The 16068-nt window shown below is 43.1% G+C and overlaps 1 protein-coding gene across 8 annotated transcripts in view; it reads left to right on the forward strand.

Moving 5' to 3' along the window:
• Positions 1-16068, forward strand: part of KALRN (kalirin RhoGEF kinase) — a 508531-nt gene that overhangs the window by 158168 nt on the left and 334295 nt on the right. For all 8 annotated transcript variants that reach the window (XM_039381883.1, XM_039381881.1, XM_039381876.1 and 5 more), the window contains exons 3-4: positions 3697-3771; positions 15669-15783. In XM_039381883.1, coding sequence (XP_039237817.1) covers positions 3697-3771; positions 15669-15783 — 190 coding nt within the window. The remainder of the gene's footprint in view (positions 1-3696; positions 3772-15668; positions 15784-16068) is intronic.

The raw sequence follows: 16068 nt of genomic DNA on the forward strand, positions 1-16068 counted from the left end.
GTTCCCCAGGCCAGCTGGGGCATTTATGCAGGGGAAAAAGGAATTTTCTCAGTTTCAGGATTGCTACATTTAACATGGAAGCATGCCTTAAGCTTCTCATCTCACCCATCTGGCTTCTCATTACAGCATGTCATCTAAAACAGTGAGCTGCTTCTGCCACCCAGGGAATCCCTGCTGGGAAATGGACTGTGCGTTGTGTGATGCTGCTCTGCCCTCACATGTGACTCAGCCATGCTGAGGATCCACTCTTTTAATTTTTCAGTGCTTCCAAGTTTACAAGAACACGTTATGCTGTCAGCTGCTCAAGCTCACATGGTGTGCTCTCTTCTCGTGTCGCTGGAGTGATACAAGTTTGTGGCCAGTCGTGGTGTCCCTGTTATGTGGATGGCACACTAAGCCAGGACAGGAAGAAGGTGTGAGGTGTTGCAGGGTGACTGGGTTTACAGCACTGTGCTCTCTGTGTCTCCCTTTTGGTAAAGAGGAGATTGCAATATTCAGATGTCTTGGCAGCTCTTGGTGAGACCTGCTGGGAGAAAGCAAGAGGCACACTGTTGTGTAGTTCCATGCTTAGGAGGGTGGTGAACCTGCAAACAAATACCTGGACAATGGGGAGGATGCCTCAGTGTCCAGCCTACCCTTTCTTCATACCTCTGTCCTCTGTCTGTCTACTGCAGGAGGGCTTGGGTCTTAGAGGGGTAGCAGGGAGGAGTAGGGCAGGATACAAAGTACAGCCTTGGTGTACATGGGGCTCTGCAGCCAAAATCAGATGGTGCCGTGCAGACATGGCCTTGGATCCAGCACGCAAACAAACAAAACAAATGTATTAGAAACAGCTGGGGAATAGGATGAAAATAAGCATTTTTAAGGATATGCTTATAATAACTTATGAGCTGGGGAATGAATAGTTGCTACACTGGACCCTCCTGGAGACAGATTTACTGTTGGTTTCGGGGTCCTTATTAGAGCCATAGGTTTTCCCATTTATGTATACCTTCCCCTAGCCCTTGCTGGAAAACCTCATAGCATGTGCTGAGGTGTAGCCTCTAACACAAGGATTTTGTCAGGAACCGGAATGACCTCTGAAAGAGTGGCCATGGCCTCATCTGGGGGTCATGAGCTGCCACTTGGTTGAGCACAAACATGATCCAGAGTGAGGGCATTGCTTCAGGCACTGATCTGCCTTCAGGAGTTTCCTTCCTCATCCTGAGGGAAGTTTTGCAGATCTTGGGGCTTTTTGTTTATTCCCTGGCTGTAGGATGGGCTCACAGTTTTCTGATTCATTCATTGTGTTGGAGCAGGTCTGACCTATCCTGAGTGATACTAAGAAGGGGGAAAGTACCTTCTGGCAGCACTGTCCCCTTTCAAGTCTTTTCTTGCCTCTCCTGTGCACAGTCAGGACATTGGGGCTGTTAGCAGAGAGCCCCATGCCTGCAGCCTGCCCCGCTACAGCTCAGGAGGTGACCATCTTTTAAAGTCACACATTTCTCTCCTGGCCTCCATGCGCATCACCTTCGTGGTTTGCAGCCCTTCCTTGTAGAAGAGTGTCTGAAATTGTCCTTCAGCCCTCAATATAGTGGGCTTTTGCTAAGAAGTCCTTGTTATGTGCTCTACATACACCCACTGACTTTTTTTCTAATGTTCATTAAGATCTCAGTTGTATAGTGTCTGTGTCTGCTGCATAGTTAAGTGTCTAAGAATTGACTTTGCCATTTCCCTGAAAAATTTAATAAATATTGGCCAAAAATCAACTTGCACTGACACTGCTGAACATGCAGCTGGATAAGTTTGGCCCACTACTCCATTTGAGTGTCTTCAACGCCCCATGATGTGTCTAGCACATTGGCTGTTCTTGTTTGCTTCACAGTTGGATGAGATGCTTATATATAAAGCTGCTTAAACTCCAAACATTGCCTGTGGCTGACAAGTTCCTACCTTTGATGTAAGAGCTAGCCACAACCAGGGATCTGAGACGTTATTCTTGTTAGGAGGATAAGTTAATAGCACAAGTTAATAGCACATAAGTTAATATATTTAACACAGAGTGCACAAAGTCATGCTTACTTGATGACAGAAAGACTTCAGCAACCAGGACGCTTGTGCTTGGTCCCAAAACACTTTACTGATACAATGCACTCTTTAGGGGTCCCTCAGGACCGTGCTCTGGTGGCTGTTCAAAATGCAGCTACATTGGCCCTGCCTTTTCATTGAATTACCTCACTCCTTTGTCTGCTAATTTTCACTAGCTTACTGGTCAACTTGTGCATCTTTTGGAGCTGAGTGCCACAGAGGTGACACATGAGAGCATACAGGGACACACAGAGGTAGCTGTAGCCTTTGGTCACCAGTGATGGACGTGTTTACATGTATGAGACAGTCTTGTTGCACAATCTGACTGTGAATGGCAAGCGCTGCCTCATTTGCCATTAACAGTAACTCAGCCGTAATAATACTAACATTTGTAGTTCAGCTGCAGGTGAAAATGGCTTTTACAGTCTTCATCCTGTCTGTTCCAAATGTCTGCATGGATCAAACCACTGTACTTTTGCAGGCTGCATGTTGGAAGTAATAGGTGGCAGTATAAAGGAGGTGCTTTTATCCTTAGTCCCACTTTCAGTCCCAAATGTTCAGGTATCATTTGCTGTGTTCAGCAAGGAGGGTGTGATGGCTGCAGCACACCAGTAAAAATACAGGGTTTCAAATGTGTTATATTCTTTGGTGAGCTGGAATAGATTTAAGGCCATATGGAAGATCACTTGTCATGATGGGTATTCACTACCCAGTGATGGATGACTTATTTTTCAGAGTAACTACAAAGATGTCCTTCAAACCCACCTTTTGTTTTGTAATTGCACTGATGGAGTAGCAGTGTCCAGCTTGCTCTGGGGTTATCCATTACTGCTGGGCTTTTGCGAACAGAAAGATGCTGCTGGTGCCTGAAACTGTCAGCAGTTCTTTTTCTGAGCCTTCCAGGAGAGTAAAAATCTGTGATTTCTTTGGTGAAATTTTAGGAGACATGAAATAATTTGGCACTGCAGGGAAGGCAAATGGCCTGTGCAGGTACACTTAACATATAATCAAACAGCATGAATTACATGAGGTTGTGTTGTGGCTTCAAACTGCTCCTTACGCAGGGAACACTCATCCGGAGCATGTCCTCCCTCTGACCACAGTCCACACCTGGAGATGTTCCATCTCCAGCTGTGCTGTGTACAGCAGAAAGGGGGAAAGGGGAAAAGCCTTATTTAAGCCAGTCCCTGCAAATCTATCTCAAGGGCTGATGCTAGATGGATGTGTATGAGCTGCAATGTTCCCTGCGATTTTGCTTGGACTGTGTTGAGAACAGTGAAGGGAGAAGGCTCCTCGCTTGGTGTGCAAGCTGGGCATCTCCCAGGCTTGATAGTATGGTCTTGAAAAATGCAGCAGGGATAAATCTGGTTACTTGGTGGGAAATTTAACCTTTCAGAACTTCTGAAGGATAGAATGGTGAGCTGATTCTCTGTATTTTTTTTTACAAGCATATCTCTATTGACATTAATGCTGTTGGTGTATCAGCCATTTGGGTCCATTTGTTGGTGCTTTTATGTAATTTATAGACTTTCTCCAGTCTGATTTTGAAAAACATGTCATGTCCATGAAGCTGGGAGCAAGGGCATACTTCCTATTAATGTGGCTTTCCCGTTTTTCTCTGTTTTGCAGGTTCTTTTCGAAATGATGGTTTAAAAGCTGCTGATGTCCTTCCTATACTGAAGGAGAAAGTGGCCTTTGTGTCAGGTGAGCACATCTTTTCTTGATCCCTCCAGCTCAGCATGAGCACCGTCTGCCACATCCTGGTCCTTACGGCGCTGCAAAGTCATGAGGGACCAGCTTCAGGTTTTGGCCTTGGTAGTACTTAAATTAGCTCTTCTGCTAACAAAAGGACTGTATGTGGAACAGGACTATCCAGTAATACTCAGAGCATTGGAAACTGGCCCATATTGATTTTCTTCATATTCTGAGGAACAGGTAAATGGGCAGCACAGGTAGGATGAAATACAGCTTCTCAGCTCCAGCCTAGATGTGGGCTGTCTCAGCACTCAGGGCAGTTCAGGGATCCTGCTTTGGTTTCAAGGTCAGTGAATAGCGTTAATTCCTGTTTGTAGGCAGCGCTCTGACCCATAAATCACTGGTGTTCCATTTACAATCCCAATCATCTTGCAGTTAAAAGTACCATTGATGCTGCATTTGCATAATAACTCAGATGCTCAAAGCTCTCCTGCCACCCTGTACAAAGATTTACAGCCTTCATTCAGGAGACAAATCTCGAGGACCTGGGGGTGGATGAGGACTAGACAATATGGAAAAGGCTTTGAGAATAGCTTGGATGATAGTGTTTCTGGCATGAATTACAACTTGTCAGTGAGAGGGGGAAGAGAAAGTCTGAAGCAATCATAATCTTACATGAAGTCACTCAAACTGGCAGCATAAACCCAGGATATTTCCAGTGGCAACGTTTCTATGATTGCAAACCACTCAGGCTGCTTACAGTGAAAAACCTGCATCAAGAATAGCCAGCTCCCCTCGTTTGCAGTTTTTATTTTTTGTTTCCTGCATCTCCACAGTAATGCTGACAACAGCAGGGAGGAGAGGAGCAGCAAGGCTGTTTGGTGCCCAGACTCTTCCTCCTTGGCTCTCTCCCCAGATGTGGAGTCAGGCCCATGAGGATGGGGCTCATCACCCTTCTGAGCCATGGAGATGCTGTCCAGGCAGGAAAAGCTTTTGCCTTGACTAATGTTTGGTGTGAGATGTCTTTCCATGTAGCAACAGCTAAATAGTCCAGGGATCATGAGTCCGGCAGTGACTTGGGCAAACAATTTCTTGCCCTATAAAAGCTAAACCTTCTCATCAACAACATTGAAAATCCAGGAGTTTGAGGGAAGTTTCTGAAACACCAAAAGCCTCACATGGAAATCCAAGACTATCCCAACAGTCCTCACATGCAGGAGTACTTTATCTCACACTGAAATCTCCTTCTGAATGTCCTGAAATGTTTTATGTGGTTGTTGGCTTTCACTGCTCTGAAGAGGGGAACATAGTTGTAAAAACACAGTGTACCTGCACCCTTGTTTGTGACACAAAAGCTGAACTGGGTGCTCTGGGGAAGTGAAGGGGAGGAATTTATGCAGGGACTGTACTGCAATTTAGTTCTTGGCTCCTGCTGTTACTTTGCATGGAAATGACTGCAGGATCATTTGGTAATTCATGGAATATTTAATAACGACAACCTGTCTGGATTGTTTATATAGCCCCTTGCATTGGTGGTGCCTGTGTTCAAGTACGAGCCAGAGGGTCTCACACCAAATCATCAGTTCATTAGACACTGTTCTGGGCCAAGCTTGCCTTTGGGTGGGAAAGGGTGTTAAATAAGCAGCTCCAGCATGATCCCCTGGAGTTTTGCACCGTGATCAGCTGCAGGCAGGGTACAGCTTGCTCCTTATAGACTCACCAGCCTCCAGACTTGGATCTGCTCAAAATGTGCTGTTCCTGACACAGCTAGATGTCCTAGGATTTACACCTCCTCTTCATGGTCTCCAAATGCAATGAATACAGCCAAAAGTTGCCAGAGGCCTTTGCAGGCAGAACACTTTGAGATTCTGGTGTCCCACTGCAAAAGCCCCAGCATCACCTTCCAGCCCAGAGTGTAAGTACTGCCCAGTCTTCCCCTGGGTTGTAATAAAGCAGATTACGAAAAGGTTTGAGCATTTCAACTGATGGCTGAGTTCTTTTTACTTAAAATGGAATAACTTCATAGAGTATGCTTTGAGCACAGAATGTTTTGCAAAATAGAAAAATCAAATAGTTGGACTTCGCAAGATAAAAAAAAAAAGTTCTGTAGTTAGCACAGACTCTGAGAGCACATGGTGTTTTAATCAAGCTTCCTTGAGGAAAAGGAATTTTATTGAGTCTTCTTCAGATTTTAATGCTACAGTTAATTTTAACGATAACAGTACAGTAAAGTTGTTGAGGGGGCTCTCCTTACACCAGCAGAATTTATCAGCACGCACAAAAACTCTCAGCTGAACCTCTCAGTTACATAGTTTATTTCTTTTCCCATCAGCTATGCCTCACCAGCTGGTTTCTTAGTCCATGATTCCACAGGAAAATTGCAGAGAACACACAAGACCCCTCAGGGAGGGGATACACCACTCTTTGTGTTTCAGTGTGGTGGATGCTCCACACCTGGACCCTGCAGAGCAACAGGGCAGAACAGGCAGGGAAGGGAGAGCGGCTGCCGGCTGCTCCAGAGCAGGCACAGCAGGACCTGCCTGCACAGCCGTCTCATCTCAGAGGAGCACTCAGGCTTTCACAAGGGCACTTAATTTCAGAGTTGACATACAGCTCTAACTAGCTGGGCATGGATTCATCCAGCCTAAGTGCTGTCTGGGGCTCTGTGCCTGGCACTTCCCCTTGGCTGACTCAGCTGGCAGCGAGCAGCAGGCTCTGCATCTGCATCCCTGCGCTGTGGGAGAGTTGAGGGATGGTGGATAATATCGGGATTTTTTTCCTGGAACTGGTTCTTGATTTCTTCCAGTGATCTCATGCATGAGCTAGACTGAACCCAGAGTTCATGTGTGTGCCTAAACAGCACCTGAAAATCCCATTCCATAACTCACATTCTGAGTGATGGACTGAGCAGTCGCAGGGGCAGCATGTCCCAGCCATCGCTGTCTGATTGCTTCCATCACTGACCTCCTGGAAGCAGATTAAGCAGGGGGTTGGCAGGGGGTGGCTTTGGCTGCCTGTTTGTTGTCTAAACCCCAATAAAATCTTGGCTTTGCCTGGGTGGTTCACTGTGTTGCTTCCAGCAATGGAAAGGCTTTGGGAACCATTAGTGAGTGAGTTACAGGCCAGAGACTCATTTTTGTGTTCTGAGAAGGAGATGCACACCGAGGAGAGGAAATAAAACAGGTTGTAGATTATTTTAGGTGGTTTTTTTCAGTGAGAGGTGTGAAATATTTTGGAAACTGGTCTTATAGTCTTTCTTGGGAAACACAGACGCTGTTTTAGAAGAGTAGTGTAATTTGGGGCGTTGTTCAGCTGCTTGATTGTATTTGTAGGAGATTTCCTATTGATCCAATGCAGAAGGAAGAGTATGAGGCTCTCAGGAGAGGGAGGGGAACGTGTTGCCACGTTCCTTTCTCATGCATGGAGCTTTTAATGCACTTAGGCTATAAAAAGCTTCATTGTTGACTAATGTCATGGGTCTCGCTGAAAGCATTTCCCCCATCCCACCCAGAAGAGTTTTTCGGGATCCTTCGCGGTCCTTCTGCTCCCTCGAGGGCTCAGAAGAGCAGTGGTGTGTGGGCTCCCACCTGTCACCCCGGTGCTGTCTGCTCATCTGCCGAGGCAGGAGTACAAAGGAGGAGGCTGGCCAGGTGTCTGAGAGGGTGGTTGAGCACTGAGGAACCAACAGCACATGGTAGAAGTGTGTAACAAGCCGGTGAGCTGCTGCGGCTGTGACAAGCCGAGCTCCCAATCCGTGTGTTTCACAAAGAAGGAGGTTCTTCTGTAGACTTTGGGCAACAAAAGGCACAAAGCAAGGAGAACTGGATGTAGTAACAGCTCAGCCATCTCCATCCTTCAGAAGTCCACTGTCCCCAGCACCACATGTCTTGGGAGCAGCCTTGTGAGTTGAGTTTCAGTATAAATAGAGTGGGTGAAAGGACAACTTTGCAATTAGGTTCCACCAAATTTAGGCCAGCAGGTTGAATCAGAGAGGAAAGCTCAGAGAGGGAGACACTGACCTTCCCGAAAATTTGTCCGAAGACACCACAGGTGACTTATTGTCAGAGGTACCACATGTGGAGGAGCATGTTTTTCCTCTTCAGAGAAAGGGTTGAAATGAGATCCCCAGTGCCTCTGGGCACTGGAAGACTTCACATCCAGGTTCCAGGGGTTCTCAAATGCTGATTTGAGGACACTGGAATTTGTATTGAGTTGGGAATAAAACTAACTAAAATATTTAATTTTTGAATAAAACTAACTAAAATATTTAATTTTTGAACTATATAAACATTCTGTATTTGCACGAAAAGTTCTGATTTAAATTAAAAGTTTCCATCCTCTTCTTCCTCTGAAATAGAAATTTCAAATGAAACATCAATAATTCTGTATTTTGTTACAGAAAAGTCTCTTCCATTTTATACCATTCCCTATTAATATTGGGGTAGTTTGAAATAAATGGAAATTCCAAGAAAAGAAAATATGCTATTACAAAAACATGGCATTGCTTGACTATTGAATTTTCCTAGTGGTTTTGGGCCATGATACTTTCATCAGGAATTTGCTGCTGCATTAATAGAGATTTTTCTTTAAAGAACAAAATGAAAATCTTTAGACTGTGACATTTCCAGGTCTTTTGATGAAGTCTGAGCCTGCTATGTTTTTTTTTTGTTTTTCTTTGTTTTGTTGTTGTTGTTGGTTTGGGTTTTTTTAATCGTTTGATTTTTTTCTTTTGTTTTCCAAGAGTGTTAGCTGATTTTTGAGGATAGAGAAGAGCTTTTACCTATAGTGTTTGTTTAGATATCCTCTTAGGTCTCTAAAGTTAAAGGAGAAATCAAAAAGTCTCCTTGGATTTCTGATTTCATTTACAGGTAGTAAATATAGTGTGCAGAATCAGTTGCTCTATATTTTTCCACACATTTTAACCATAGCCATGGGACATTCTGTGGAGAATGTCTCGTCACTGCCAGCACTTACTGTCCCTGCATCCTGTCACATAGGTATAGCTTCTCAATTAATGTCAGGGACTTTGAAAAAAAACAATAAAAGGGAGGAACTGAGTCTGTGAAGGAGGAAGGTCTGTATATATCCCATCCTGTTCCAGCTCACAGGGTTTTCTTGTCCTTAATATAAGGACCCAGGAAGGTGACTGTAGCACTTGAGATATTTAAAACAATAACACCCAACCATTTGGGTCGTTTTGCAGTAAGATGTGCTCTTCTGTCCCACTAATGAGACTTGTCAGCTCTGGAAACTTCCTTATTTTTGTGAAAGCACTTTGGTTCCAGGGTTGTGTTTTTTTCCTAAGGAATCAGTTTTAACTGACAAGAAGCAATGAAATTCACAACTGGACATCCTCTCTGTTTCTTGTCATTGTGGGGTTTTTGTTTGTTTGTTTGGGTTTGTCTGTTTGTTTCTCTTTTGGTGTGAAAATATAGGCTATTTCAAATGGAAATACTTTGCTGGAATGTGCAATTTCAGAAACATTTTCATCTGCCAGTGTTTTCCAGCTCTAGGCTGAATTTCTTCTTAAAGCCGGAGGGGGGAAAGACTTCCTAATAGCAATTACATAAGTCCAGTAGCTTAAACTCTCCCCTGAACTTCCATTACTTTGCAGGATCCTCTTTTTGGCTGTAGATGTTGAGGACTTCCCTGCTGGGGATGTGGCAGCCAGTTATAGTGAATCAGTTTATCACATATTTCTCTTCGCTGATGAACATCAGAAACTTTTCCATTGCCATTTCTCCATACTTGTCTCAAATGAGGAAGACAAACAGTGTGTGATCAGGGTGAATCTGGCCTCTCTTTGTTTCTCCTTATTCTCTACAGCTTCTAACATTGTGCTAAGTGGTGTGAGTTTGGAGTGTCTGTCAGTACCACCATCATCAAGTGCTGTGTTCTTCCCTCCCTATCTCCAGGAGCAAGAGGGTGTGCAATGGGCTATTTTGTTTTAGAAGACTTGGGGGTTATTTTGTTCAGTTTGTCAATTGATTTTTAAATATATACAGCTGTTCCCATACATCTGCAATAAAGGAGGCAAGATCAAAAAAAAGTAATTTGCATCTGAGGCAAGAGGCAGAGAGGTTTAGGGTCAGTTTTGAAGAGGAGGGTACTGGTACTCCCTTGATACTTCAGAGCAATCCAGCTACTTCCAGAGGAAAAAACAAGCTTCTCTATACATTCTCTGGAAGTTTTGCTTTCCACATGAAGAGGCTTTTCCTTCCTTTTATTGAGTCTCACTTGTCCTTAGTTTTGCTTTGCTAGAGTAATAATTTGAGACCATTTCCCCAGGGGCTTGTTGGCCAGCATACATTTAAAGTTAAGGAAGTACCCCAAAATACTTGCATAAAGCAGCAGAAGTGTATTACAAGCCACAACAGGTGGTCTCTTCAAATCCATGCAGTGGCTTTTTGGAGGGCAATTGCAGAACAAATTTACTTGGTAGGAGATGGGATCCTCCAGGGACTGCACTGGGTGTCCTGTCTGCAGCCTCTGATCTGCTCTGCCAGGAGATCTTCTGGTGAAATCAACTAGTCTTGGTTTTGGAGTCATTAACCCTAAATGTACTGTTGTGTTTGCTATTAGGATTTGATTCAGGTAATTGACTTTGGGATGTGGGATTCTGGTGACTGCACTGCAGCTGTATTAATTGGCAGGTGGGCTTGTTGTGGGAGCTTACATTTCATCACAGTTGCACTCGAATCACCTGTGTTGGAACCAACTGAACTTGAGGGCGGTCACACAGATAATCCTGTATATGACCCATGCAAGACATTAGTCCATTTTGAAGCTGGAGGATTTTTAGTGTAGAAATTTGTTCAGAGGAGGTCTAGTGGCAAGCAGTCTCACACAGCTCAGCTGTGGCAGGGAAAGGAATGTTATTTTAAGACTGGATACCAATTCCTTGATACTTTCCTTTCCTAGGAAGTCTGTCAATTAGATTTAGAAATCCAGAGTGTATTGTTTATCATTGCATTGAGGTGCCTGACATCAGCTGAGCTCCTTCTGTCTCCTAGTTCTCTTCATTGTCATTCATTTTTTCACCACATTTTGGAGCGAAATACCCGTTGAGGATTATTTCAGCTCCTCTGGAAACTCACTTACGGTCTCAGCAGAGTCTGCAACCTTAAGATGGATCAGCATATGATCTGCAGGGTCAGATGAAGCAGCGTGTTCATTTGAACTGCAGAGACATCTGAACAGAGGCCAGAGACACTGTGTGCTGCTCCCGTTTCCGTTCCCAGTGTGCTGCAGGACGTTAGACAAGGTACTGGGGAGCCTTGTCTGTGGGGATGTTCCTCTGAGTCTCTGGTTAATCCTTGTGAATTTATGCTTATAAAAAGAGTGAAGAAGGAAGTAGAGGGTTTGGAACCCTTAAATATGGGTCACTACAAGCAGGTAAGGTACTGTGGTAGAATGGCTGATAGAAGTGGAGAGATGGAGCTTGAAAACAGAGCTTGATAAGATCATTATCTGCTTTATACAAGGAGTCTGCATTAACGGAAACTGATAATTTCCTGTCCTAAACAGGACTGGCCATAGTTGGAATTCCAGCTTTTTGTGTTAATGGGGAAGAATGTGCCTCAGGACTTGAGACTGGTAAGGCCAGTACAGAGACTTCGTAGCAGCAACACTCAGGGTTGGGCAACATCTTGGCTTACCTGTGGGCACCTGGGGCCACCACAGGCAGAAACATTTGGGCCTACCACTAAGAGGGTTAAGATATCAGTTCGGGCAGCTGCTAGGATAAGGATCTTGTTGCTGGAGTCTCTATCTCCTTGGATGCATGCTTGACTAGATGAGTGGTCATCAGAAGGCCGCTGACTATGCAGCCTGCTTCCATCCAGGTCTTCTGAGGTTTCTTCAATATTTTCTTTTAATGGGGTGTGCGTCACAACTCCTTGTGCTATCACTGCAATATCCCCTGTATGATTTGTGGAGGAAAAATGATGTAATTCTATTTCTGGGAATAAGTGCTGACTTTAGCAATGGGTTCATATAGGCCAGAAGAAAGGGAGATGGGAAGAATCAGCAAAGAAGCCACTGACTGGCAAGGTCATCAACAAAGCATTTCTGTAGAAGAAATGCAAGACATATATGGCTAAATATTTGTTCTCAGTGTACTCTGTGCCCTGAAGAACATGTGTTTTTCTAAATCTTTTTTTCCAGAGACTAATAACTAGACCATCTGTTTGCCTCTCTAAATCAGAGCAAAGCCCATGAAAACTCACCTTGAAAACCAATAAGAAATTATCAGCTCTTTGTTTTAGCATTTAATAACTGTAATTAACAAACCTAATGACATGTTTGATTATTGCATCTCATGTCTGTGAGTCCAGGGGGAAGCAGGAGATGGGACATATTGATTAAAGCAATTGAAACTCTTTACTTCCTTCTACTTCTTATTTTCTCTTAAAACAATGTACTGAGTAGCTCTTTGAAGACTGTTCATATACAATTGATGTTGAGATCATGGCTGACTTGGGGCAAGATTAGCCTCCTCGAGTGGATTACTGACAAGCACAGACAGTTTCAAGCACTATGAAGTTCTAACATAGTGGGCCAAGTCAGAAAACCTCATTTCTACTGGTTCTTCAAGTGAACTTGCTGTGGGATCTGGACTGAATTTCTTCCCCTCTCTCTGTACTTCACTATTCCCCTCAGTAAAAAGATAATAATAAAGAAAAGGAACACTATAAGCTCCCTATACAGCTGATGCCAAAAGATTTTCTTTTTTTTTTAGTGTCTGTTGCTACCTGTCCAGAGACTCTGTTAGGGCAGATAGGTGTCCTGTTTGGTGTCTGAAGTTTGATGGTGGTAAGATCATATTTAGACTGCCTAGAAAAGCTGACATTTTTGGTTATAAAGTGCAACAAGAAAGGTACATATTATCAGTATTTAGAGGAGTAAACCACAGTTACTGAAATCTGTAAGCCTTATGGTGAATTAAACATACCATGGTTTGTTCTGGAAGAAATCTGATGTTTCTTCATACAGGCTCTTGATAAAATCATAAATTATGCAGGCATTCATAAAAAATACAGATTTCTCAATAATTGGGATTGGCTTGAGTTGAACTGAATAATTTGGAAGCAACTGAAGGATTCTAATATGTATGATGCACTTGTAATAATAATTTCACCCTATTGCTCAAAGCATAGAGCACTACTTTTATCACAAATGAGAAACATTTGTTTCTAAACCTCATATATCTTGAGATTTGCCCCATGTCTCGTTGTTTTTCTGTACTGTAAGACTAGAATGAATCAACCCAGGCGCTTATTTATCCTTCCATCATCCAGAAACCTCCAACTGGGTCATCATGTAACCTTCCTCCTCCAGTGAGAATTAACCCATTTTCCCCAGTCTGTCCTGTTAACTTCTGACCCTGTGCCTGAGCCTTATTTATCCTGCTCCCCTGAGGACAGTTTAGATGAACTGTCGAGGGACAATTTTTATCCTGAAGCAAAGACACGACGGGAATGTTCTGGATCCTGTTTCCTTTTCTGTAGGTGAAATCCTTGTGTTACCATTAGTAAAATGGTCAAGAGTTTTCTCACTTTTTCAGCTTGCCAGAACTTAGATAATTTTAAAAAATTATTTATTTATTCTGCAGAGCTCACTTTGGTGGAACTGTAGGTGTCAAAGGGGTCCCAGAAACATGATTTTTGGTTTACTAGGTAAAGGTGAATTGGCAGCATCAAAGTGATTAGGGCTGATTGGGAAGCTCATGGCCCTTTACAAGTGTTTCATATCCTGGGGGAGGATTATAACTGTGGGCTTGGATGTCTCCTGATCTCATCTCTTAGTGCTTTTTCAAGTTGTACAAATATTTAAATAATTGGGAATGAAGAAACAGAGGAAACCTGACTGTGTAGAGAGTAGCATGATCTTCTGGGATGCAGTTCAAGTTAAGGTCTCTGCTTCAGTGAGTATCTGGAAGCTTTTGAAAGCCTTAGTTACATCTTGATATGATGGGAAATTTTTCAAAACCTTGAAAATCTTCCTGTGTTGAAAAAATATTTTCCTCCAGCTTTAGTTACTGTACTGGTTTGCCATTCTATAGGCTGGCTTGCTTTTCTGTTGGACACATCGTGCGTGATATAATGGCTTTGGCATTGATGTGGTGTGTGAAATAAACTCAACAAAGGGAGAATGTACTTAAAATGGGAAGCTTTTTTCATAAAAAGGTCTGAAAATTTAAATGAGCTTATTTCCTTGTAAATTGAATCCTTTTTACATTACACCCCCATTTTCATGCTGTGTGGCAGAGACATGGATCAGCCAAGGTGACACTGGATTCCAATGGACCTTCGTCACCTTCACGGTGTGAAGCCAAAGGCAAACAACAGAAACAGAGATTTGGGGCGAGACAGTTAGGCAGGACAGGTTTTTTTCTCCCTGTGTACCCCTGTCTGCATGAGGGATCAAAATAAGGATGACATCTCTTGCTTTCCTCTCCATTTTTGTCTCTGGACAAATCAGATGTGACCTGGTTCTAATGGAGAGTTGCACAATGTAGCCATTCAGGTATGTTGCATCCATTGGAAACCATGGGAATGTGGACTGATTAAATGTAACATGGAGTACCAGTGGCATCTCTATTAGTAGAAGTTTAGATGAAGTTTGTGTAACAGATTTTGTCTGGTACAGGCAGCAGCACTGTAGAAGACTCCTTAAACAGGTCTTAGCAATTAAAAAAAAAAATCTGTATTTTAAGAAAATGTATAAATAGTAACAAGAATGTTCCAGTAGCACAGACTTCAGGTGGCCTGAGTTCTGCATGGGGCAGTGCAACATGGATCAGTGCTGGAGATGTGCATGTCCTTGTGTAGCCTTTTCTTCTTGTTGGCCAAGTAAATTAGCTCAGAGAAGCATGTGATTTTCCTTTCTCAGGAGTGATATTTCTGGTAAAGGGATTACACTTTTAGTGCAAATTCATCTGCATTTTTACAGCTTGTTTGTGAGGTCCTTGCAGTTCCATGGTAGCTTTTTGAGCTGTAGTTTTGCTATGGCTTTTTCCTAGATAACAGTGCAAACATGTATCTAAAAACACACAATTCCTGGAAAAATTCCTGAGATAAAACGTGAAGAAAGAGCTAAACATTGAATAAAGCATTAGACTTCAGTTTCAAGCTTCTTAAACTTTAGTCACAGGAGAGAATAAAATAAGGTGCAGTAGAATAGATTGTATTCATGCCTGTACTTGTGACTGTATAGTTCAGAGTAGAGTCATTCCTTTATGGCTAAGCCTTTAGACAATTGCTGTAAAAGACTGAGTGCCAAACACTGGCAGTTTAAAGGGAGTGGATTTTAAGACAGGAAAGCTACAGAAAAAAAAACAAACCCAACAAACTAAAAGATTATTCTGATTACCAACAACCTTCTAAATAGAAAGCATAAGAGGCATGAACTTGTACTCAAAATTTCAATTTTAATGAATTATCTGATAGATTAGAATGTTGTACTGCATAAACTTTACTGGGATACATCCCTTCAACCTGGCAGGACGTTGTAAACTATCTTGCAATGAACTGTGCAACACACTGAGCAACAGTGAAAAATGCTTTCACTTTCCTGATGTTGACCAGTCTAAAACTATCCCCACAGTAGGATTTCATTAGCTTTGCCTGCTTGGATTGGCAGATATATTAGATTTGATGGGATTAGGTGAAAGAAGAAATGCTAGTAGCAATTTTCCTAGTGTGGGCTTTTTTTTTAATATGTATCTTCCCCTTTGGAGCTCCAGCAAATGCAAGCCTGTCTTCCTCAATTAGGCAAGCCTAAAAGCTACAAAGAGTGCATGGACTCTTGAATGTGCTGTAATTTATGTTTATCAATTCAGTGCACATAGTTTTTTTGACATGTGCTTCCTGCCTGATTTTCTAACAATCCTTTATTTTCCACAGGTGGCCGTGATAAACGAGGTGGTCCTGTCTTGACCTTCCCAGCCCGCAGCAATCATGACAGAATAAGGCAGGAAGACCTTCGGAAACTTGTGACTTATTTGGCCAGCGTGCCAAGGTAAAGCTAGAAAGAAAACACTTCAAAGCTTAGGGTGGATGGGTGGGTGGGGAACTTGTTCTTGGCAGTTGCTGCTTTCCAAGTATGAACATTTAGTACCTTGAGTTCTTGGGGTGGAGGGACAAAAGTGTTCCCTTCCTTCTCCTGTGTACACCCCGGTGGTTTTTATCACACACGTGGCAATGCAGGAGCTCCACAGCGGAGGCAGTGTGAGCAAACCCAGGCTCCTGGCTTGTCACAGCAGCGAGGAGCATCTCTCATTCCCTGTGTTTTAGAGGATTGCAA

The sequence above is a fragment of the Pipra filicauda genome, unplaced genomic scaffold, assembly GCF_003945595.2.
Source record: "Pipra filicauda isolate LSUMZ 115617 unplaced genomic scaffold, ASM394559v2 scaffold10_size6260569_pilon, whole genome shotgun sequence".
In the NCBI taxonomy this organism is placed as follows: domain Eukaryota; kingdom Metazoa; phylum Chordata; class Aves; order Passeriformes; family Pipridae; genus Pipra; species Pipra filicauda.